At 37.1% G+C, this 25,552-nt stretch overlaps 1 protein-coding gene across 1 annotated transcript; it reads left to right on the top strand.

Moving 5' to 3' along the window:
• The first annotated feature begins 466 nt into the window (after positions 1-466).
• LOC128211891 (eukaryotic translation initiation factor 2-alpha kinase 3-like) lies at positions 467-24,765 on the top strand. The gene is made up of 17 exons (XM_052917003.1): positions 467-756; positions 1,957-2,086; positions 2,664-2,861; positions 5,827-5,957; positions 6,521-6,636; positions 7,338-7,462; positions 8,002-8,143; positions 10,361-10,516; positions 11,175-11,306; positions 11,942-12,089; positions 13,020-13,134; positions 15,534-15,631; positions 15,943-16,065; positions 20,426-20,569; positions 20,894-22,091; positions 22,661-22,825; positions 23,633-24,765. The coding sequence occupies exons 1-17, from the start codon at positions 557-559 to the stop codon at positions 23,780-23,782; spliced, it is 3,471 nt and encodes a 1,156-aa protein (XP_052772963.1). The 5' UTR covers positions 467-556; the 3' UTR covers positions 23,783-24,765.
• The last annotated feature ends 787 nt before the right edge of the window (positions 24,766-25,552 follow it).

Consider the following 25,552-nt stretch of genomic DNA (forward strand, 5'->3'; position numbering starts at 1 on the left):
TCGACGATTCATTCATGACTGAACAATAAGGGAAATATTAATTTTTAAAAAGTCGTTGTCCAGAGGACATCAACTAAACGGTAAACGAGGCTCTTACTGATTTATAGGATTTTTTTAGATTTTATTGTCTCAAATATTCAAAATAGGCGGCCCGCGAACGCTTCACCCCCTTTACCCCATCAGTTTTTATTGCATTTTTGGCCCCAAATATTTCCTGACTTGTGCGACGAATTGTACGCACGGGCGTATTGTGCGTAACGGCAGCTACGCCATTGGAGAGTATAACTTTTTTTATTTGTCACAGCTTTTAGAAACTTTTCAAATGCACTTTTTCCTTTCCAAGTTTGCGCATAATCAAATGTCCAGCTCATCACCAAGGGAAGTAATTTACAAATTCATTGGTACACGTCACACTTGCTGTGGGTTCCGGTGCATCAACCAATCAAATTGTAGAATGCATGTCACCTCACAAAAATAAACAGAGAATGGTGGAAGTAACTAGAAGCTGACTTATTTAAAGTTTATGTGTTTCTGACTCATTCTTCTGCAAATCTTTATGGGTAGAACGCGAAATAAAAGATGGAATTCTTGTTTATTTTGGTTCGTAACGTCTTTAGGCGCTTTATACTTGACGATTTCATCATCCAATGCGACGACAAGCGAAGCTGACGTAGACACTTTGATTGTAGTGGAAGATGAAGGTTTTCCAACTAATAATCAGGATGCTGTCTCTGTAAACACTGTTGACAGTAGCAGGTAGGGAATGAAAGTTATGAATTTGGCAAGATTCGTGTTGTTTTGGTTTACGTAGGCATACTCCGAAACAATAACAAATAAATGACATTGACCCTCGTTGTGAAAAGTAAGGACGTTTTTGATTGGTCCCAGTGGAGTTGGATGATTGTTAGGAAGTGTTTGATTGGTCGCACCTCCAAAATGTTGGCACTGCGTCAGGAATGTGCATTACTTTAGCTTACAACCATGTTCTCATTTGTATATCAAGGGTAACTACTTAGGATTAAGAAAGCCGATCTGCATCGGGATAGGTCCCTCACCTAAATGCTTAATGCGTAAATAATCTTTTTAAAGGTTTTTCTAGCCAGCTAAAGTAAAATAATTAATAACTAAGTTATTAACTTCTTTTTTTAACCAACTACTGTAAACTACTACACCATGCTATTCCCATGTACATAATGCTTTTCGACAATGTTTGCTGTTTAAAATGCAAACTATCATTATCTTTAATTCATACTTTTGAAATAACTCACCTTTTAACAGTGGTATGTCGTTATCAACTAGCTGAACCACGCAGGTGTTGACTGGCCGTACAGCTTGGAAAACTAGTTGATGTTATTGTTTACAGTGCACTTTTCCATCATACTTTTTGGAATTGTTTGCATGAATGATGAATATAGTTTGAAACAGCTTTTGTAAATACTTTTAAGTATGTATAACCTTTTTAAAGTTATATGCTGTTATTACCAGGTCACCAGTTCTATGTTATGTTTTGTTATATAAATGTTTGTTATTCACATCGGAAAGAAGTTGAGCTTGTTATCATATTCCAAACTTCAAATAAAGATTCTTTGTTTTAGTAAATATTCGTGTAATATTTAGTCAAAGAAGCTGAGCTAAAAGCATTTGTTAAAAAACAACACGACTTGCCACAGCTATATTCAATTAGACCCAACAAATGAATGGTTAATTTCTCATTTAGAAAAAATAGTAGGTACTTAAAAAGTAGGTTTTATTTTTTAGGTATTTCATGTACAAGGTTCCCTCACTTTTTCATCACAAACATCACACTAATGGGAATATGTAAATTTCTTTTCTTAGTTCTGAATTGACATTGTATGAATCCTTTTCCATAGATTTCGATGTTTGATGAAATAGGTAAACTACTGTAGTGAGATGCAATTATAAACAATAATTAAGTAATAACATTCCTTATTTCAGAAAACTGATCTATGTGAGTACATTGGATGGGAAGTTATCTGCCCTTGATGTACACGATGAAGGGGAATTGTTGTGGAGTGTGCCTGCGGACACTAGACCCCTCCTGTCTTCAAGCATCAGTCAGCTTGAGGTATACATGTCCTTTTGGCTCCACAAGCCTTTTTCTAGGCATCCCACAGTTGAACTATTCTGACTCATTCCGAAAGGCAAAAGTATTTTATTCAGGATCCCTAATTTGGCATGTATACTCAAAATTTTGCATTCCCAACACCAAATCTTAGCATGAAATTTTACAACATACTTCCCTTAATGTCTGGAAGAAGGCCTGCATATCATCAACTTGCATATTGTACGGTCAATGTGTTTGAACAATTCTTATCAATAATGAAAGATATCAAAACAACTTGTTTGACTGGCCACTTCAGACAATCTTTGTCTAAATTTGCAAGAATGATTGAATTTGTAATTTAATTGCTCTCCATATTTTTGGCCAGATTAAGATACAGAGCAGCAGCCAACTGGATAAGTTATCCAAAGATTTTCCTTTAGCTTTAAGTTTTACATAAAAGCAATTTGATAGGTTTACAGGATTAAATTGGTTGGATATTGACTGATGAATAAACATTTTAACAAGTTCTAACTTGAACCAAACCATTGAATTAACCAGTTTGAAGTAATTGGGATGTTATATTATTTTTCAATTACAGATAATGGAGAATGGTGTTTCTACCCGCTACATCCCGTCCCTCGATGGTGGGTTATATCGCTATGATGGGGAAAGTATTCACCCTGTTCCCCTATCGGCAGATAAGCTACTTAGCTCCTCCAACAAGATGTCTGAAGATACAATGATGGTTGGCGGGAAGGATCTTGTAACTTATGGACTGGATCCACAGACAGGACAGGTATGTGTATTACAATGTACAAAAAGAGTTAAATTATTAACTATCATTGTTTTCAATGGTCAGCCTCCACTTGCTCTCAACATTAAAATTAAAGCAATTAACCCATTTGCACCTTTGTTCAAACTGAAAAAGGCATAGCATAGCAGTATATAAAATGAATGTTGATTTCCAATAGGTTGTTAAACAAATTATTATTGGCAAACAAAGTTTCAAGGGGGTATATTGGGGTCGCCATATGGTTAGTCAGTTTGTTTGGGGTCGCCATATGGTAAGCCAGTCTGTTTGGGGTCGCCATATGGTTAGTCAGTCTGTTTGGGGTCGCCATATGGTTCGTCAGTCTGTTTGCAAAATTTTATGGAGTGAACTTTTCATTTTTAATAGTTTTAGAGTTATCTAAAAATTGATAGTAAATACACATTGATGGGTTGTAGTGCCTGACCTTAGTAGTGCTTCAAAGCCATTTCATCTTTGAGTTATGTGCCATTGAATAAGATTCTACACTTTCGGCGATTTTCAAGTTTGTTGTGCGAACATCTTCCACAGTGTAAGAGGTATACCTATGATACTTAGAACAGCATGGTGGATAGTAGTGCCTGGCATATGACTGTTGTGAACGGCATGGTGGATAGTAGTGCCTGGCATATGACTCATGGTGGATAGTAGTGCCTGGCATATGACTCATGGTGGATAGTAGTGCCTGGCATATGACTCATGGTGGATAGTAGTGCCTGGTATATGACTCATGGTGGATAGTAGTGCCTGGCATATGACTGTTGTGAACGGCATGGTGGATAGTAGTGCCTGGTATATGACTCATGGTGGATAGTAGTGCCTGGTATATGACTCATGGTGGATAGTAGTGCCTGGTATATGACTCATGGTGGATAGTAGTGCCTGGCATATGACTCATGGTGGATAGTAGTGCCTGGCATATGACTCATGGTGGATAGTAGTGCCTGGCATATGACTCATAATGGATAGTAGTGCCTGGCATATGACTCATGGTGGATAGTAGTGCCTGGCATATGACTCATGGTGGATAGTAGTGCCTGGCATATGACTCATGGTGGATAGTAGTGCCTGGCATATGACTCATGGTGGATAGTAGTGCCTGGCATATGACTCATGGTGGATAGTAGTGCCTGGTATATGACTCATGGTGGATAGTAGTGCCTGGTATATGACTCATGGTGGATAGTAGTGCCTGGCATATGACTCATGGTGGATAGTAGTGCCTGGCATATGACTCATGGTGGATAGTAGTGCCTGGCATATGACTCATAATGGATAGTAGTGCCTGGCATATGACTCATGGTGGATAGTAGTGCCTGGCATATGACTCATGGTGGATAGTAGTGCCTGGCATATGACTCATGGTGGATAGTAGTGCCTGGCATATGACTCATGGTGGATAGTAGTGCCTGGCGTATGACTCATGGTGGATAGTAGTGCCTGGCGTATGACTCATGGTGGATAGTAGTGCCTGGCGTATGACTCATGGTGGATAGTAGTGCCTGGCGTATGACTCATGGTGGGTAGTAGTGCCTGGCGTATGACTCATGGTGGGTAGTAGTGCCTGGCGTATGACTCATGGTGGATAGTAGTGCCTGGCGTATGACTCATGGTGGATAGTAGTGCCTGGCGTATGACTCATGGTGGATAGTAGTGCCTGGCGTATGACTCATGGTGGATAGTAGTGCCTGGCGTATGACTCATGGTGGATAGTAGTGCCTGGCATATGACTCATGGTGGATAGTAGTGCCTGGCATATGACTCATGGTGGATAGTAGTGCCTGGCATATGACTCATGGTGGATAGTAGTGCCTGGCATATGACTCATGGTGGATAGTAGTGCCTGGCATATGACTCATGGTGGATAGTAGTGCCTGGCATATGACTCATGGTGGATAGTAGTGCCTGGCATATGACTCATGGTGGATAGTAGTGCCTGGCATATGACTCATGGTGGATAGTAGTGCCTGGCATATGACTCATGGTGGATAGTAGTGCCTGGCATATGACTCATGGTGGATAGTAGTGCCTGGCATATGACTCATGGTGGATAGTAGTGCCTGGCATATGACTCATGGTGGATAGTAGTGCCTGGCATATGACTGTTGTGTTCTATGGCCATTTTGTCTTAGAGTTGTGTTCTCTTGAATCAGATATAACTTCTTTTGTTATTTTGTCAAAGGAACTACTCCCACAGTTTTGAAGGTATCAATTTAGTGTTCTGAATTTATTTACAACCACCATCTGTCAATGTTTTGTTTATTATGTAAGAACTTACCTGGCCCCAATTTCTCGAAACTTCATTAAGCTAAACAGGTTTAAGTAGTTTATTTCAATTAGCCAAAATACAAACTTAAATTTAATTTTGATAATTGAAAATGGTTTATTGTGATTATCATAAAGATATTTCCAATCTTAAGTATTAAAACTCTTAAAAAAGTAAATATTACACAAATTATTGAAAAACAAAAATAGTGAGATTAGCTTAATACTCTTATTTAAGGGACTTAAGAATTATCGAGAAATCGGGGCCAGACTTGTCTTCAGTCTGTTTTTAAAAGCACAGCATGAGTGGAATTTCCAATGCTATTTTATTTGTTTGGGTGTCCACCATTTATACATATAATTGCAAAGATTTCTGGTTTATAAATTTAGTTGTTTTATTTATTGTTATGAATAATGTCAAATTCCAAAGATGAACTGACAAATACTAATTTGAACAGAAATTATTAAATTAAAGCCTAAAATCATCCCGTTTAATTGCATAACTAACCCTTTGTTGGCAAACTGACATATTTTCAAACAAAATACAAATGTAAGTAGAAAATAACTATTAGAAGATCTAACAAAGAGTTGACTTCGTTACAAGATGTTCGTTCACATGGCACTCTTTTTCAACATCTAACAGTATGAAATGTCCTTTCAACTGCTGTTCATTGTATGTCTCTGTCAGATTCGCTATGCCTGTGGGGTGCAAGGATGTCGAACGTTTGGTGACGATGTAGGGCATGAAGATGACTTACTGATTGTTACACGGCAGACACAGACTGTACGAGCTGTGGAGTCCAGAACTGGGGCAGAAAAGTATAAACATTTGATTGTGGGCTGTGTTAAATAACTTGTAAATTTTTAATATGGCTGTTTGTCATAGAACAACAAATCCTGGGTCATCTATAACTCTGTTGTCAATGGTGTGTTAAAACAAAAATGTTGTTGTCGGAGAAAAGTTCTCAGCTAGTGTTATTTATGTTTATCATAACCGACTTTTAATAAAGATTATCTTATCTTATTAGCCATAGCTTAAAATTTACAAAGCCAGCAAAGATGGATGATTCAAAAGGATTTGAGCTCGTTAAACTCTGAGTAGGTTATGCCAGTGGACTCCCATTGCCTACATGTACTGGTTAAGTTTTATCAGTCAGAAAACTATAAAATCTTCTTCCTCTGACTAGCACCTTGATTATAGACGGATGTATTTTCACATTTAATTTACAGTAGGCTATTTTGTTACGTTAATTACTAGCACCTTTTACAGATAATCATTGTTTCCGCATTTTAGTGTAACATGTTACTGTTTTCACAGTTTTTATTGTTCTGGCCACAACAATATATGAAAGGTGAGAGTAAAATCACTGATAATGTTTTAGATGGAACTACAGTGTAGGACAGCACGAGGTCTCGTATGTAAGGGGTCAGGAGGTCATTGACCATCGCCAGTGCGACATCACAGCGGACGAGGAGGATGTTACTTGTGCAGTTGAAGGTATGAATCAAGTTTTCCTTCATAGATGAGCGAAAATCTGATTACATAATAAATATATGTTTTTCCCCTGGTTAGGGTGTTATACTCTAGCTTCTCTCTGTTTTCAAACAGTTACTGGTCTGCGGTTTGGTTTCAAACATTCTATAGATAGTTAACTGTTGAGTGTTTGTGATCACATGATGAAGTCAATTGCTTTCATATACTTGATGGCACTTTCATGTAAAATGTAGCTACATTTTGATGTCAGAACATGGTGTACTTTCGAATGTTTAAGAAAATTTAAAGCCTCGCAGTGAATGCAATGTACAGTTTTACAGCTGAAGACAGTTTTGAAAGAAAAGCTGACACAAAATCAAATCACATTCTCAATTCATAAAATAATTATGTTCTTTTTAGATCTTTCCATCCTAGATAGGGTAGCTTTCTTTAACCTTAAGATAAAGAAGCTTAACTTAACATTGCAATTAGAAAACAGACATCACTTAGTCTGTAGTTAGATCTCTTTACCTACAAATGTATATTGACCAGGGTTCCCACTTACAGATACTTTAATGCATTCTTTGCCCCTGATATAATGAGCACAAAGAAAGGGTGGGAACAAAAGAATTTAAAGATGTTTTGTATGACATGACTGTGACCTTTTGGGCAACTTTATGATGTGGCATTTGATACAATGAATTTGACAGCTTATACTTGATTAGATGGAGATGCTGTAAGTGATGAAACCATGGAAGGATTTAGCAGTACTGTGAAAGTTGTTGTGCCAGAGGGAATGGTGGTGGGCGTCAGTCCAGACAACCTACAGGCCGTCAAGTGGACATACAAGGTGGGTTGGGAAGGGGATGGTGGGGGGCATCAGTCTTGACAACCTACAGGTAATCAAGTGGACATACAAGGTGGGTTGGGAAGGGTGGGAGGGGGGGCGTCTATCCAGACAACCTTCAGGCCGTCAAGTGGACATACAAGGTGGGTTGGAAAGGGGTGGTGGTTGATTTCAGTCCAGACAACCTACAGGCCATCAAGTGGACATACAAGGTGGGTTGGGAAGGGGATGGTGGCGGGCATCAGTCTTGACAACCTACAGGTGTTAATTCCTATCTAAAGTATAAAAGTAAATATTTTGTGAATTATAAAAAAGCAAAAATAGTGAGCTTAGTTTAACTGTTATAAGGGACTTAAGAAGTTTTGAGAAATTGGGGCCAGATGCTATATATTAACATAATTTAAAACTTAAATATTTTCTCAGTGCTGATATATAATTGAATAGAAAGGCCCATGACTCGAGCTCTAATAGTTGTCAAGTTTGCCACATTTTAATCAAGTTGCTTTTGTAAGTAACGAAGATTCTGTCTTTCTTTGGCACAGTTCAAGAGTCCCATTTCCAATGTGTGGCTACTCTTCCAAGGGAGATTACAACAAATTGACCTCTTCGACAACCGCAACATACCGGCACTCTCAAGTTTCAGCCCGGATGAAAGCCCCACTCATCAGCCACTACTTTATGTGGGTAAGGTGAAACAAATCGATGTACAGTTGAACCCCTTTGGCTCGAACTCGTTTCACTCGAAGTCATCTTTGGCTCGAACTAGATGTAAAGGACCGTTTGCTTTGTACTGAAGGTAAAAATCCCGCTTGGCTCGATTTTTCTGAGGCTCGAAGTGTTTTCGCTGGTCCCTTTGAGTTCGAGTCAACGGGGTTCGACTGTATAAACAAAAGGCATAATTATCATTGATTTCAACTGGCCCAAACATCTCACTTAACCTACGCTGATAAAAAAAACTTAACAGTAAGAAAATTGTGCTAAATAAAGTTCACTGTACAGTATTGTGAGTGCTCAGCTATATTGCAAAAAATATAAAAAATATAACTTATTCAGTGGTTTCAATGTTTTTGCACACTTTTTGGAGTAAGTACACTTCCTCTTCTTCAGGTTTTCAACTACAGCAATGGACTTAAATATTGAAAAGTCTGACATTTGCCTTCCTTTAATTCTAAATTATAAGAGATAAATTTCTATAGAAAGTTTTCAATATGTCACTTGTATTATATAACGAAATCCCTAAGTATTAAAATTAATTTTCCTAGGCTAGACATTAATGATGTTTAAATTGGTTCCATACTGGTAGATCTTGGTTATTAGCATACTCAGAAAGAAATGCATAGATACAAAAACAGCACTTTAAAATCTGATAAACTGAAATGTAAAAATGACTTAGATTTTAAAATTCTAGAGTTTTATATACTATCAAGCTCTAAAATTTCCTTGAACGTGTTCAATATTTATTCTTGTTGGGGTTGTTGTTATTTGAAATTTAATATTAACTTATGTTTGTTATTTCTCGGAAACAAAAATTTACTTTGATATTTCAGTTTTCTATCATCTGACAATTGTTATAAAAACCACACAAACATGCGTAATCATCAAATGTTTCCAATATAAGTGCACATTTTGACGTACCTGCACTCTCATCTTATTGTTAAATATAATTAAACATAACATGTACAAGGATTATGTTATGAAAGGGCTTTGACATGGTGTATTATTTCATCTTATGCAACATTTTAAAGCAGTTTAATTGCCTTCAAGGACATTAAAATATCTATTATAAAGTTCCAATCCTTTTGTTGTTCCAATCCTTTTGTTATTATTCAGTTGAAGAAAGATCATTTGAGGTAAGAAACAAATTAATGTTTCGGGAAAAAAACAACATATTCCTCACAAGTTCAAAAAGGTAATCATACATTTAATATTGCCTTGAATACACACTCCTAATGCTGAAAACAATCCAAATCATTGACTTTTTAATGAACTCACTTGCATTTTTAAACTGTGTCCATGCACTTATCCATAACGTGAATGAGATCATTGTGAAGATAGCTGTAAGATGATATGAATCAAAGAAAGCTGTAAGCTGATATGAATCAAAGATAGCTGTAAGCTGATATGAATCAATGATAGCTGTAAGCTGATATGAATCAAAGATAGCTGTAAGCTGATATGAATCAACGATAGCTGTAAGCTGATATGAATCAAAGATAGCTGGAAGCTGATGTGAATCAAAGATAGCCGTAAGCTCATATGAGTCAAAGATAGCCGTAAGCTGATATATGAATCAAGGATAGCTGTAAGCTGATTTGAGTCAAAGATAGCTGTAATCTGATATATGAATCAAAGATAGCTGTAAGCTGATATATGAATCAAAGATAGCTGTAAGCTGATATATGAATCAAAGATAGCTGTTAGCTGATACATGAATCAAAGATAGCTGTATGCTGATTTGAGTCAAAGATAGCTGTAATCTGATATATGAATCAAAGATAGCTGTAAGCTGATATATTAATCAAAGATAGCTGTTAGCTGATACATGAATCAAAGATAGCTGTAAGCTGATATGAATCAAAGATAGCTGTAAGCTAATATGAATCAATGGTATCTGTAAGCTGATATATGAATCAAAGATAGCCATAAGCTCATATGAGTCAAAGATAGCCGTAAGCTCATATGAATCACTCTCAAGTCTGTTTTCTGGGTAGAAACCAGAACTGTCTTTTCTTAGAGGCCATGAAAATGAAGCATTAATGGAGATGAAACTCACATCCTCATTGGTGACTGGAGGACCAGGGAACACCACCTGAATGTTCTTAAAAGGTTAAAATATTTCTTATCTAGTATAGCCCTTCTACTCTAAACAAATAACTTCAAACATTTCTTTTTTATCAATAGGAATGCACAACACGCAGTTTTACGTACAATCATCAGAGCACATGCGTGAAAAAATGGCCACTGCATCTCAAAAGTTTCGAGACATCAATCTCCAGAATACTTGTCGCAAGGATGATAAACTGCCAAAAGTTGCATGGAAACCATATTTGAATACAGGTATTTAGATGCATGCATAGTTAACTAACTATTATTTTTATGCTATTAAAAATGGATTATATTTTGATATCGGATCATTGCCAAAAATGTTTGCAATATTTCATAGGAAAACCATTTATGGTGTTTTATGAAAATAGAATTTTAGTCTTTGTGCACCTAACATTTGATATCTGATGTGTGAATGTGGTTATATGTATAATCCACAAATTTTCCAAAAGCATGAGGTGCACAAAGGTATTCTGTATTCCGATAAACTTAGCAGATCATCATATCAGTTATCATAATTTTTGTTGAGTATGCTTGTGGTGAGCGAGACATAGTTGTCACAATGGTGGTTTGGTGTATGTGCGTGCGTCTGTAAGTTTATCAGTTCAGACTGAACCTTGTCCAGGCTGTATCATTATAGGATTTAAAAAACAAACATGCCATTGATGTTCAATATGATGAGGTGGTGTGTTGCGCACCTCAAAAGTAAAGCTTCAGGCTTAGAGGTCAAATGTCAAAATGAGTACTCTTGATAGGACTGTCAATTTTTAGACAACATTATTTGTTGACTTTTTTTGGTCGTCATTCTTGAAATGATTATGTTTGATGCAATTGAATTTGTTTGTATGATTTTGGGCTTATGTGGCCTAATTCATGCATATCTTTGTTTTAGCCCACTGGCGAACACCTGTCATGAACAACAGACGCCCTCAGATTACGGCCGACCAATCGCACAGACCAAAAGAACAGTGTGAAGAGTCCAGCGAGCATGGACTTGCCATTTGGCATGAGAATTACCCATTTGGTATGTTCCATGTTTTTAAATTTCTTTCATAAAACTGGCGGCTTCCAGTATGATGTTCGATCAATATCTTTAGAAGCATCTTTCCTATCATCACTAAGTTTACCTAGTCAGAATGTGTTTTGGCATATATCTAGGAGAAGTTTTATAATGAGTTCATGCCTTTTATTGACATAAATTATATAAAATTGGTCTTGTCTGATCAAAACCTTTAAAACCTTTGGCCAATCATCACATAATTTGGTCAGAATTTGTATATTTTTTAAACGAAGTTGACTTTTTAAACAAAATGTGCAGATTTTTATTACATGCAGTGCAATACATCTTACAACAATCCATCACAAAGCTGAAGTAACAGCAGGTTATTGTTGTCAGATTGAAAATGATACCTTTTATGTGCCTGTTTTTATACAACATGAAATGTAATGAATTTACCGGCTGGGCAGCAGCAGCGCCGGAGGACGAGCACTGTATTTGCCCATTATTACCAAACTTGTACAACATATGGATAGGCAAAATAACTCAATTAATGTCACCCCAGTCACCATGGAGTTACAGCCCTTGCATTGCTTGAATTACACAAAGTTTACGTTTTCCTTGCTGTTACTCTAGGAGCTTATGATATTTTGATATTACAGACAATGGATTCTACCTGTACCCAGAATTCACAGATCTACCCCCGGATGAAGAGGAGAATCCAGAGGGCTGGTATGATGGGAACCATTCACAAGAGTATACATTGTATGAGGAGGTGATGGCTGTGCCAGTTACACTCTGGACATGGTGGTATGTATTTAAAAGGGAAAATCAAATTTCGAGTTGTGATTGCTCAATTTGTAGCACATATTTAAATATGTATGTCAAATTGCATATGTATGTCTAGGAAGAGATTTGCATTAATGTCTAAGATAAAGCGGCCAGGGGAGTAGCTAGTGCCAACTTCCAATTACATCCACCAAGGATTGTCTAAAACTGCCTAATATGTGCAACGTGTGGTGGGTAGAGGAGGGGTTTTCCATCACTACCCACGTAAATTATCCAATTTCTTTTTATTTCAATATAGGAAAAAAAGTAATAAAACAATCCCAAGATGCATTATATCCGCCTAGAAAAATGTTAAAGTTCTCTTAGGGGAGTAACCCCTTGCAAACACTTTAAACCAAATAAATTTCGGTTCTGAGGAAGGGGAGCCAGTAAAAAGGTTACCCCCAAAAGTTACGTCATCTTTAAATTCAAATCCTTGATCTGCTCCTGATAACTCATAAGGCAGCCCAGATATTGTTGAAGATGCCATTCTAAATTGATAAACCTTCTATAAAACTTTCGGTTTAGATGACATGGTGTTAAAGAAGGGAAGCAACCAGCACTTTTTTATTGCTTTACATCTTGAAGATATGTCAACAATAGTACTCTACCTTGTCATATTGATTACAGATCAGCTAAATTTGCGGGTTTAACAGATTATAGTTTTACACTTTCTTAGATTGCTATGAAAGGACGATTTGGATTTTTTTCAATCTTGGCCTGAACCCCCCTTAGGTTTCGAGTTGAACATCATATTTGGGCCATTTAAATATTTATTTCCCATATAATATCAGCTGTTTATTGTTGACTAAATAACTTAAGTCTTGAAACATAATGAATAATATTGCCACTCAATTACAGCACACTCGTGTTCAATCTACATACTAAAAAATCCCCAAATTTCTTTTACAGGAAAGAAGTGATCGCTATTAGTGTGGTATTTTCTCTGTTAACCCATGTTTTGGTGCATCGGTTTAAGAAACTCCACAGGAAACTGCAGTTAGAACAGTGCCCGATTAATAGTCAGGTATTTATGGAAATATAATTGTATTGAACTGAAACTTATTAACGTAAAGAAAGAATTTTAAAATAAATGTTTTATATGACTAATGGTTTCTTTATTTAACTCCTTTGTTGTGTCGGAACACTTTGGTTGAAAGCACAAAAAGGCTGGGCTTGTCTTAGAACTATGTTGTGCAATATTATATGATTCATTTCACATGACCATCTTAAATCATGTCAAAGAAAACAGTGGGTGTATTGAGATCAAAATAAAAATATTTTAATACCAATAAAAAAAAAATGACATTTAGAAATGCAGCTATTTGTAATGGAATGATGGTGATTAGGTCGTGTACCGTAATCGCGTTTCAAAGATATTATGTAAATGTTGAATATAGTATTTGTTGATTATTCTGAGATCTGATTGGTCGGTTTGCAGATGTCTTTATTCTTACAAAATTTAAAAATACATGTAAGTTGAGCTTATATAGGAGGTTAGTAGGGTCATATAGGAGGCTAGTGGGGTCATAAAGGGGGTTAGTGGGAGCATATAGGAGGCTAGTTGGGTCATATAGGGGGTTAGTAGGGTCATATAGAAGGCAAGTGGGGTCATAAAGGGGGTTGGTGGGGTCATATAGGGGGTTGGTGGGGTCATATAGGAGGCTAGTGGGGTCATAGAGGGGGTTAGTGGGAGCATATAGTAAGCTAGTTAGGTCATATAGGGGGTTAGTAGGGTCATATAGGGGGTTAGTAGGGTCATATAGGAGGCTAGTGGGGTCATATAGGAGGCTAGTGGGGTCATATAGGGGGTTGATGGGGTCATATAGGAGGCTAGTGGGGTCATATAGGAGGTTAGTGTGAGCATATAGGAGGCTAGTGGGATCATATAGGGGCTTAGTGGGATCATATAGGGGGTTGGTGGAATCATATAGGGGTTGGTGGGGTCATATAGGGGTTTAGTGGGATCATATAGGCGTGTTGATGGAATCACATAGGGGTTGGTGGAATCATATAGGGGGTTAGTGGGAGCATACAGGAGGCTCTTGGGATCATATAGGGGGTTGGTGGGATCATATAGGGGGTTAGTGGGATCAGTGGGATCATAATTTATTATGGGGGGTTAGTGGGAGCATATCAGGGGGTTAGTGTGGCTATAAAGGAGGGTTGGTGGAATCATATAGGGGTTGGTGGAGCCATATAGGAGGGTTGGTGGGGTCACATAGGAGGCTAGTTGGATCATATAGGGGGTTAGTGGGGTCATATAGGGGGTTAGCTGGAGCTTAAAGGGGGCTATTGGGGTCATATAGGGGGTTGGTGGAATTAATAGGGGGTTGGTGGGGTTGATGGGATCATATAGTGGGATCATATAGGGGGTTGGTGGGATCATAAAGGGGGTTGGTGGGGTCATATTGGGTGTTGGTGGGATCATATAGGGGGTTGATGGGATCATAAAGTGGGGTCATATAGGGGTTGGTGGGATCATATAGGGGGTTGGTGGGGTCATATCGGTGGTTGGTGGGATCATATGAGGGGGATCATATAGGGGTAAGTGGGTTCATATAGTGGGTTGGTGGGATCATGTAGTGGGGTAGGCATATAGGGGGTTAAAGGGGTCATATAGGGGGTTGATGGGGTGATATAGTGGGGGTGGCATCATATAGGGTGTTAAAAGTGTCATATAGTGGGTTGGTTGGATCATGTGGGGGGTTGATGGGATCATACAGGGGGTTGGTGGTGTCATACAAGGGGATTGGTGGGATCACATAGGGGGTTGATGGGATCATATAGTGGAGTCATATAGTGGGTTTTTGGGGTCATATGGGGGTTGGTGGGATCAAAGAGGGGGTTGGTGGGATCATAAAGGGGTTTGGAGGGGTCTTATAGGGGCTTGTTTGGATCATATAGGGGGTTGGTGGGTTCATATAGCATGTTGGGGGGGATACTATAGGGTGTTTGGAAATCATATTGGGGTGAGCAGAAACAAGATGAAAGTAATTTCTTTCATTTTCATACTTAAACCTTAAACCTTACTCCTCCTGAAACTGAGTGACTCACTAATAAAATATACTCCTTGCCCCAATTTCTCAAAACTTCTTAAGCTTAACAGGCTTAAGTCGCTTATTTCAATTAGCCAAAATACATACGTAAAATCGATTTTGGTAAATGAAAAATAGTTAAGTGTGATTATCATATAGATATTAACTTCATAACGTATAAAAACTCTCGCAGAAGTAAATGTTACGCATAATGTAGAAAAACAAAAATAGTGAGATTAGCTTAATCCTGTTATAAGGGACTTAAGAAGTTTCGAGAAATTGGGGCCTTAACTTTAAACCGATTTCTTTAATTTACCCATTCCTTTAATTTGCTCACTCATTGAACTTACTCACACCACAAAAGTTCATTCTGGGTGACTTTTTGCAGACCCAGAGTGAAAGTTTAAGCAAGGAGGAGGCAGTTGTAGAAACAGAAGGTCCTGCTAACCCACCTAGTCGACAAAACTCTGATGAGTACATCTCAAGGTATGTTGGTTTGATGGATTTACTCATGCTTGAATACAAATAGTAAATTTTTCAGTTAGAAGAATTGGTCTTTTATAAATAATTTTGTTTTAAAGAAAGGATCAAGATAAAAACAAACTGAATTGCAGTAATCCTGAAGATGTCATGTATTCATACATGTATATACCTGCCACCTTTTTGATATATTTTATAGCAATCTTGAGTTAAGTTTGAGGGATGAATTTATATGAAAATGAGAGCATTAGAGATACTATATTCTGTGTCTCATAATAATGTCATGGAGTGTTATGGTAATATTTCTACATATACAGATACGCCACAGACTATGACCATCTCCACGTGTTGGGCAAGGGAGGATTTGGTGTGGTGTTCGAGGCCAGAAATAAAGTAGATGAGTGTCATTACGCCATTAAGAGGATCCCTCTACCTTACAGGTAATATTCTATCAGAAAAAAGTATGTGTAATAAGAAATGTGTTATCACAAGTTATCACAAGAAGTTTGTTATGTTTATGCTGTTGACTTCAAATAATATATCCTGTGTCCCTTCTTTGTATATTTAAAGCTGATTGATCCCTGTTTTTTAATAAAAATCCAATTTTATGACATCAGTGGTTCATAAAGTAATTAGGGCTGGGTGAACGTGGTTTTGAGTTTTGTTACAATGGTGAAAATGGTTGTGAGGAAACATGGCCAGGTTGAAAAAAACACTATAAAACCCCCCTGATTTTTAGGTAATGTTAAATGTTTAGTATAATATAAGAATACAACATACCACTTCAGGCAATATTGCATTATAAGGAAGCCTTGATCCATACACACCAGGGGCTGACTAGCCAGTCCTTATTATGCCACATGGCACTAATTATTGATCTCCACTTCAACTACACAACGCAGTAGTGCTTCCTTGTATCATGTCACCATTTCCAGAAACAATTAAATCAGAAATAGCCCTGGTGTACTTTCACATGTACTGTTACTGGATTCTGCTGGTATATTTGCAAAAAAAAATTAAGATAGAATCCCTACCAGCCCCTGTTTGTTATGCCCCTTTCAAAAAATTAGCAGTTGTCTATCTGTAAGCCTGGTGTAACAGTTGGTTAACCCTATTGTACGAATGAAAATATCTTTAATAATATGTTTTTCCCTCCAGACAAGGAGTGTAATGACAAAATGTGATTTGTGTTGTTTTGTCATTTAAAAGTCAACAGATGAATATGTCTGGAAGTCTGTGTGTTAGTTGTTATTTAATTTACTAAATGGGCTTTTACTAATTTGATTCAACAATTTACAGCAATAATGACATTGCTTTATAGTATTAAGCATAGTAATCTTTGAGTTTGGTTTGAATGTTGTTGTATTTTAATGCCCCCGAAGGTGGGCATATTTAAATCGCACCGTCCGTCCGTCCGTCCGTCAGTCTGTCCGTCCGTCCGGCTCTGTAACTTTCCCTTGTATGGACAGATTTTAAAATAACTTGCCAAATGTGTTCCACATACCAAGACGACGTGTCGCGTGCAAGACTCGTGTCCCAACCTCAAAGGTCAAGGTCACACTTAGTGTTTATTCACAATGGAGTGCTGCATATAAGGACATAGAGTATAGGTTGTCGTGTCCGGGCTGTAACTTTCCCTTGTATGGACAGATTTTAAAATCACTTGCCAAATGTGTTCCACATACCAAGACGACGTGTCGCGTGCAAGACCCATGTCCCTACCTCAAAGGTCAAGGTCACACTTAGTGTTTATTCACAATGGAGTGCTGCATATAAGGACATAGAGTATAGGTTGTCGTGTCCGGGCTGTAACTTTCCCTTGTATGGACAGATTTTAAAATAACTTGCCAAATGTGTTCCACATACCAAGACGACGTGTCGCGTGCAAAACCCGTGTTCCTACCTCAAAGGTCAAGGTCACACTTAGTGTTTATTCACAATGGAGTGCTGCATATAAGGACATAGAGTATAGGTTGTCGTGTCCGGGCTGTAACTTTCTCTTGTATGGACAGATTTTAAAATAACTTGCCACATGTGTTCCACATACCAAGACGACATGTCGCGTGCAAGACCCGTGTCCCTACCTCAAAGGTCAAGGTCACACTTAGTGTTCATTCCCAATGGAGTGCTGCATATAAGGACATAGAGTATAGGTTGTCGTGTCCGGGCTGTTACTTTCCCTTGTATGGACAGATTTTAAAATAACTTGCCAAATGTGTTCCACATACCAAGACAACGTGTCGCGTGCAAGACCCGTGTCCCTACCTCAAAGGTCAAGGTCACACTTAGTGTTTATTCACAATGGAGTGCTGCATATAAGGACATAGAGTATAGGTTGTCGTGTCCGGGCTGTAACTTTCTCTTGTATGGACAGATTTTAAAATAACTTGCCACATGTGTTCGACATACCAAGACGACGTGTCGCGTGCAAGACCCGTGTCCCTACCTTAAAGGTCAAGGTCACACTTAGTGTTTATTCACAATGGAGAGCTGCATATAAGGACATAGAGTATAGGTTGTCGTTTCCGGGCTGTTACTTTCTCTTGTATGGACAGATTTTAAAATAACTTGCTACATGTGTTCCACATACCAAGACGACGTGTCGCCTGCAAGACCCGTGTCCCTACCTCAAAGGTCAAGGTCACACATAGTGTTTATTCACAATGGAGTGCTGCATATAAGGACATAGAGTATAGGTTGTCGTGTCAGGGCTGTTACTTTCCCTTGTATGGACAGATTTTAAAATCACTTGCTACATGTGTTCCACATACGAAGACGACGTGTCGTGTGCAAGACCCATGTCCCTACCTTTAAGGTGAAAGATACACTAAGTGTTAATTCACAAGGGAATTCTGAATATAAGGACATAACAGTGTAGGTTGTCAAGTATGGGTGGTACTTTTTTTATGTTCAGAGGCAATTTAAAATAACTTGCCATATGTATTTGACACGTAAAGGCAAGATCAACTTTTCATGTACTGACCTTGTTCGTAGGTCAATGTCACATTCGGGGGCATTCGTCACATACTGTGACAGCTCTTGTTTAATCATGTCATAGTGATAACAAGTTCATTAACCCATGAATGATATCCTTACCAAACATTAAACAGAGGTTATCAAAAAAAATCTTTTGTATAGTCTGCAGTCTTTATACCTGTCAGACAAAGTTAAGCCTTGAGGTTGTATATTGGAGTCACCCTGTGGTTGGTCGAAGGCGTGTCGGTCGGTCGATTTAATTATTCCTTGTCTGAAGGATAAGTTAAAAACTACTGGGAAGAATTTAATAAAACAAATACAGTGATAGTATATTATGAGAGGAAGTGAAGTGTACAAGAACAATAACTTGAATTTAGCTAATTACAGAATTACTGCTCTTTGTTACGTTTTCTTTTCCAGAGCATAACATTAAACTACTGGATGGAATTCAATAATACTTCATACTATGATAGAATATATTGAGAGGTAGTGCTGTATGTTAGAACCATAACTCTATTCCAGCTGATAACAGTGTTATTGCCCTTTGTTACTTTATCTGGTCTCCAGCATTACTTGAAAACCTCTGGATGGAATTTAATTAAACTTCATACAATGGTTAAGCACAATGAGAGCAAGTACAGTAGTGTACAGGATTGTGTACAGTGTATGTTTTTCTTCTCTGCCTCAGCACTATCCGGTATATTAATAAAACTTAGCATTCAAAATTATATATTGCCAGGTGAAATGGCAGTACTTTTTTGTACATTTATTTCAGTAAATCAGCACTTCTTGTACAACTCATTAATTGATAGTAATAAACTTGTAAATTGATAGTATTAAACTGATGCATTGTTTAATTGCAATATGCAAGCCGAAACAATGCAGCAAGAGGATTGTCTTGGTAGACTGACATGTGACTAAATAAAAGTTATTCGCAAATAAAATCCCATCTTATTTTACTTCTTTGAACTTGTAATTAAAGGCAATGCATTTTAAAAGTGCATCTACAGGTTTATCATTATGCGACCCAAACTGTTATAAATGTATATTCCAATTTTTCTTTAATATCAATAAAAAACAAAAATGACATTCTGAAGGGTATGAAGAACCTTGTGGAAAGTAAATGCACATACCGTAAAGATCAAGACCACTCAAGATCTAACTGTGTTCATGCTCTATGCCATATAATTCATACAGAACTGTATATCCATTATGTATGAACTATTAATAAAGTTTATATCTTTTATTTGGCCTAACTGTTTTGGTGAAAATCTGAGTGAATGAGGAGAGTGACAGGTGATTAACACTTGGCTGTTCCCCTTGTTTCAACTTTGTACATGTATTGTCATAATGAGTGACTCATTATTGAGTGTGTCTGCAACAATGGAAGAAACATGTTAAAAGTTAAAACTCAAGATTTTCAAATGAAACTTAACTCGAATAATTATTACCAATGGCAAACCCCCTTAATTCTGGCTTAATTGATGAGTGGTGCCCATTGCCCTTGGCTATCAGAGTTGAGCACTGGCTTCTCCTTGCGATGAATGAAATTTGTATTGCTGAAATAATTTGTGCGACCATTTGTAGGAATGGTCGTAAATCTGATTCTAGAAATATGTTTGAAATTGTTATGGTGTGTGTCTTCATATTTTTTGAAATATGTTACTTATGAAACATACATCCTTACATTTATTGATTAAGTGGTAGCAATTGTATGGGATAGAGGCTTTAGTTTGACTGCACACAAGAGGCTTTGTAGGAATGCCCCCTTTGGTGATTCAAATTCTGCAGTGTTTAATTTATATCTTACTTTATCTTTGACAGTGAGAGTGCACGAGAAAAAGTCATGCGTGAAGTGAAGGCCCTGGCCAACCTGGACCATGTGGGCATCGTGCGTTACTTTCACACATGGATTGAGGCCCCACCCCCCGGCTGGCAGGAGGAAAAGGACCAGGAGTTTGAATATGTGTATGTCATTTAAGATAAGATTTATCTTAGCTTAACTTAACCATATGGGCATAATGCTCTACTTCAACATGTGATTTGAGGCCCTAACCCTAGAGAAACAATACAAAAATGGAACTGTTGAAATACAGGTACATGTAAGGTAATATAAGGTTCCATATAGTGAAGGCCAGGGGTGTCAGGCGCCACTTAATACAATGTTCTATTTATTCCTACGTTGTTGTCATTCAAAATGACACCATAACAGTGGTCCTTAATATGCTTAAGAATGCTTTTATTTTCACCATTGTATTATTGAAATAAAAAATCTTATTTTATTGTTTTCAGTGAAGGAGTTACTTCCCCTATCAATTCTCAATACACCAGCAGATCTCCTAGTTCTGTTCCCAACGGTACACCACCAGAAATGACCTCCAATACATTTCCTGAAGAGCTTGGTTGTCTAAAATCAAAGGGAGATAATTATAAAATAAGTAAAGCATCCCCAAAACATCCAAGTCCCTTAGATTTTCTGAAAAACCCACTTGGGAAGAATTTGCTAGATTTGAGTGAGAGTGGGATTAAAAGAGGGGGAAGTGAGGAATTTTCTGTGCATAATATATCAGAAAGTATGTGGGGTAATACTGAAGAAGAAGAAAGTGGATCATTTAGCGGAATGGGAACTCCAAATTTCACATCTAATTCCTATGATGACAGTGTTGATATCTCGTTTAGAAATGACTGCGGTGACGTACCAGTCAGAACTGTTGATAAAAATGAGAACAAACAAAATGAACATGATTTAGACATTAGTACAAGTGAGAAAGGGTATTTCTTGAATCATGTTGTACCAATAGATGAGTCGAATGATTCCTTCCAGATCGTGTTTGAGGATTCAGGGTGTGGTGATAAAAGTTCAAAAGGGTCATGTGATGATGTTTGTATTGGCATACAGTCTAGTCAATCTGGCACAAGTTTGTCTGGTTTACATAGCTCAAATTTAAGTAAGGATAGCACTCAACCATTCCAGAGAAGTCATTCTAGAACAAATTCTACAGACCAGTCAAAGAATTTCAGGAAAACACATGCAAGAACAAATTCTAAAAGTCATTCCCGATCAAAAAGCCATGACCTCGCTCACTTGACAATGGAAAAGGAGACGAATAACAGTGCTGACAAACCTGCGGAATCACAAACCAAGGGACCAAAGCCAAAACTATTCCTATACATTCAAATGCAGTTATGCCGAAGAGAGACATTAAAGGATTGGCTCGCCTCAAATACGTTAAACCGTGGTCGTCAAACAGTTCTGGATGTCTTTGATCAAATTACATCAGCAATAGAGTATGTCCATGATTCAGGACTCATGCACAGGGATCTAAAACCGTCAAACATTTTCTTCTCTATGGATGGAGTTGTTAAAATGGGGGACTTTGGCTTGGCTACGACACTTTCCGAAGAACAGAATGAGGCCCTGTATGGGGGAAGCCCGTACAAAAAACACACAGCTCAAGTTGGCACACAGCTCTACATGAGCCCTGAACAGGTAATAATGTAGTACAAAACATTTCTGTAAATAATTTGGGAGGCAGTTCTAGTTTAACAGATCCTGATTTGATGTAAGAGGGAACAATTTATGTTTAAGTCTTGAATGAAAAATTCCCAAATATATTGACACTATGCAATAATTCTGAAAAAAACAAATATCAATTGTTGTTTGAAAGTAGTCTGTAAATAACAAAATAACTTATCTAATAATGAATTGAGGTAGAATTATCAATCTACAAGCTATACATATGCAAAATATGCCTGTCAACATTCCACCTAATACAATACGGCCATATTCCACTCTGCACACACACACATGTGTCATTGTAAAAAAGTTTAAATGACCGTATAATATTTAGTATTGCATTTGGAATTATTCAAAAGCATAATTTGTCAAAGTAGTTATGCTTTATGACTCCGTAAACAAACAAAGCAAAAAATCATCTGCCCGTTTTCATTACTTGAAGTCTGGTATCTGTTGCAGTTTGACCTATTTACATAAGTGAAATGGAATTAGTTCCAAATAATTTCAAAATGATTGTTACACAATTCTCCTTGACATTTCAGATGAGTGGTAAGAAATACTCCCAGAAGGTTGACATCTTTTCTCTGGGTGTGATCTTGTTTGAACTGCTGTTTCCGTTCGCTACACAGATGGAACGTGTAAATACACTGGTGCTCGTAAAACAACAGATTCTTCCAAATCGATTCAAAAGAGAGATGCACAAAGAGGTACACTGTTACATCCTGGGTTTAGCTTTAAGTATCAGAGCAATTTCGTTTATTGTTAAAGTGTTTTTAATTTTCCTGAAGGCATGTAGTTATCACTCTGTATGTTAATGAATCTATGCGTCATTCTGTTCGGACATTGTCTAAGCAATGACTTAGTTATTATGGATAGTATTTCAGTCAAACTTACCACACTGCAAAAGTGTGTTGGGAATGAAATCTGTGCTCTAATTTCAAAGGTCAATGAACAACTTTATACAAAATGGATGAATGGATTTCATAGCAATAATTTGTGTCTCAGTTATAAGATTTTAAAGGGAATTCCATTAAATTGTTCAGAATTGTAGAGCTCAATGTGAAGGTGTTTCAAACACAAAGTTTGTGTTTCAAAGGTTAAGGTCACATATGAATGTTAATGTTATGCAATATTGATTTCATAGCAATAATTTGTGTCTTCTCAACAATACCTTTTATTAATTTTGGGGATTTCAGTCAACTTCCCAGAATTGAAGAGCACGGTGGGAATTTGTATCGCACATACAATTGCTAGTGTTTCTTTCATTTGTGACCTTCTGTTCTTTCAGTGTTACAACTTCAATATCATGATGATTGAGCTTTCATGCCTGATGTGGCCTTTAGTTTTAAAAAATGGCCACTGAAAAAGAACGGAAAAGCAATGTTTTTGTCCAAAATGCCTTGACGATTAAAAAAGTTAAAACTTTGAGTGAGAAGCAAACAATTATTTAAATCTCAGATTGATTGAAGCTTTTGAAGAATCACACCATTACATATGCATGTACTGTATTTCAGGCAGTATTTGTGAAATGGCTGCTCTCACCTAAACCCGAAGACCGACCTACTGCCAAAGAGATCTTAGATAGTGAACTACTTTGCGAGTTTGAGAACCGTCGTATGCCGAAGAGATTTCGATCTAGAACAGTTTCTCAAAATAGCTCTTAAATCTTTTTTGTCATTGCTTTTGAGGAATGGCTGTGTTTTTAATGAGAACACGGCTTTGCTGCAAGCCATTTTGAATGCTTTATAGAGCTGTTGTGCTGTTGTTGGTTTTTTCATTTAAACCAGGTGGTAATGGTTTCAAATAATGTTTACACATTAAACACTCTGTTAAATTAGAAGTTTTATGATATCATAAGTGTAAGCCAATTGTTGGTAAATACTCTTTGAATAAGATTATAACTGCCATATTTCACCTTTTATAATTGTTTTCAACTTCGTCTTTAAACATTGCAGCCAATTTTGTGATATTTTTGTTATTATTCAAGCCAATAATGCTATTGCAACTGGCTTGGTGATATATAAATTCAATGTCCCAATATTATTGTTGTAAATACAATAAAAACACTTATATTTCAAATATATTCCTCCTTTCATCTGGGCTAAAATACATTTTTCAACATATCATTTTGTAATAAAATTTGTAGTGAATTATTGTTAGCCCAGTCTAGTTGTTTGTTATTATAATCATGACAAGACAGTCAATTTAATGACTTTTTAGCATGATTTAAACCAAGCCAGGTGTCCTTCATATTGTGTCATACAGTCATGGTAATCTGGTAAAACCTACCAATAGCATTTGTTGTTTGTGTGTCAATAGTTTCCCATTAATAGGTGAATAAATAGGCGACCAATGGCCGTGACATTCCTGTACTGTTTCAGTGTTTTGATTGTCAACTGTTAGCAATATTACTGTATGCAATGGTACATTGAGTTGTTCTTGAATGTTTGAGGCAGGTTGGTGGCTATTTGAACGGCTTGTTTGGTTAGAAAATAATGACTTGTGAATGATTGTTATTTGTTACAAAGTAGAAGTACTTTGCTGTAGTTGTAGTAAGTTAATCTTTATTGGTTATATCAAATCACTGTATATTGATCATGTTTGTAATTGTTAAAGAATGAATAAAGTGTCTTTGAAGTACACATCATCTGTGTTGTCCGAAATATCTCGTTTTCAGCTCGCCCTAGTTAGACATTGTCATTGCCGGTTTTCTGCACAGTGTTTGATGGGAATAATCTGCTACCAACTATCATATCAGATATTTAGGAATTTCGAGATTTACTGATATTATGTAACTGCAGTAATTCATATTTACTTTTCGCTAGATAGTTGGAAGGAGAGACCCCTTTGATAAATTGGAAGTAAAAACTAAATACTTTCGGTTAAATGTAACTCATTTTTCAGGTCATATGACACTAAAGCAGGAGTTCATTCCTATCAAACCACTGGTTTTCTGTCACGTGCCACTATGGTTTGTAAATTCAATTCAACTTAACATTTTTTATTACATTAAACATATATGCATGTTCATAGAAATAACAACATATGAACATGCAAATGTTTCGGCAACAATTTGTTTTAACTTTTAACAGAAGAGCACAACAACTGTAGCCACATTTTATTGTAGATGACAAGGTATGTAGAACTTCAAAATGGTAAATTTGAAAAAAATAAAAACAAACTTGGCAACAACCCTAGAAACCACAATTATCAAATATATCCTAGAACTATTTGAAATAATGAAATATCCCTTTTTTTACCAGAACATCGAAACTTTCTCAAAATAATCGTCTTCATCAAATGTAGGCCGAGTTTGAATCTGGGTCATTTGGGAAAGGCCACAATGTATACCAGGCCGAAACTTAGACTTAGATTATTTTATTATTATTATTATTTTATTATTTTTTTTTTTTGGGGGGGGGGGGTGGGGGGGT

The sequence above is a fragment of the Mya arenaria genome, chromosome 12, assembly GCF_026914265.1.
Source record: "Mya arenaria isolate MELC-2E11 chromosome 12, ASM2691426v1".
NCBI classification, from domain to species: Eukaryota; Metazoa; Mollusca; class Bivalvia; order Myida; family Myidae; genus Mya; species Mya arenaria.

What these genes read in the sequence shown, in the direction of transcription:
- LOC128211891 (XM_052917003.1), top strand. Translation starts at nt 557, where the DNA reads ATGGGTAGAACGCGAAATAAAAGATGGAATTCTTGTTTATTTTGGTTC. An exon ending in GCATGAGAATTACCCATTTG is followed by an intron (nt 11,307 to 11,941) that starts GTATGTTCCATG and finishes TTGATATTACAG; the next exon opens with ACAATGGATTCTACCTGTAC. An exon ending in AAAGAGAGATGCACAAAGAG is followed by an intron (nt 22,826 to 23,632) that starts GTACACTGTTAC and finishes ACTGTATTTCAG; the next exon opens with GCAGTATTTGTGAAATGGCT.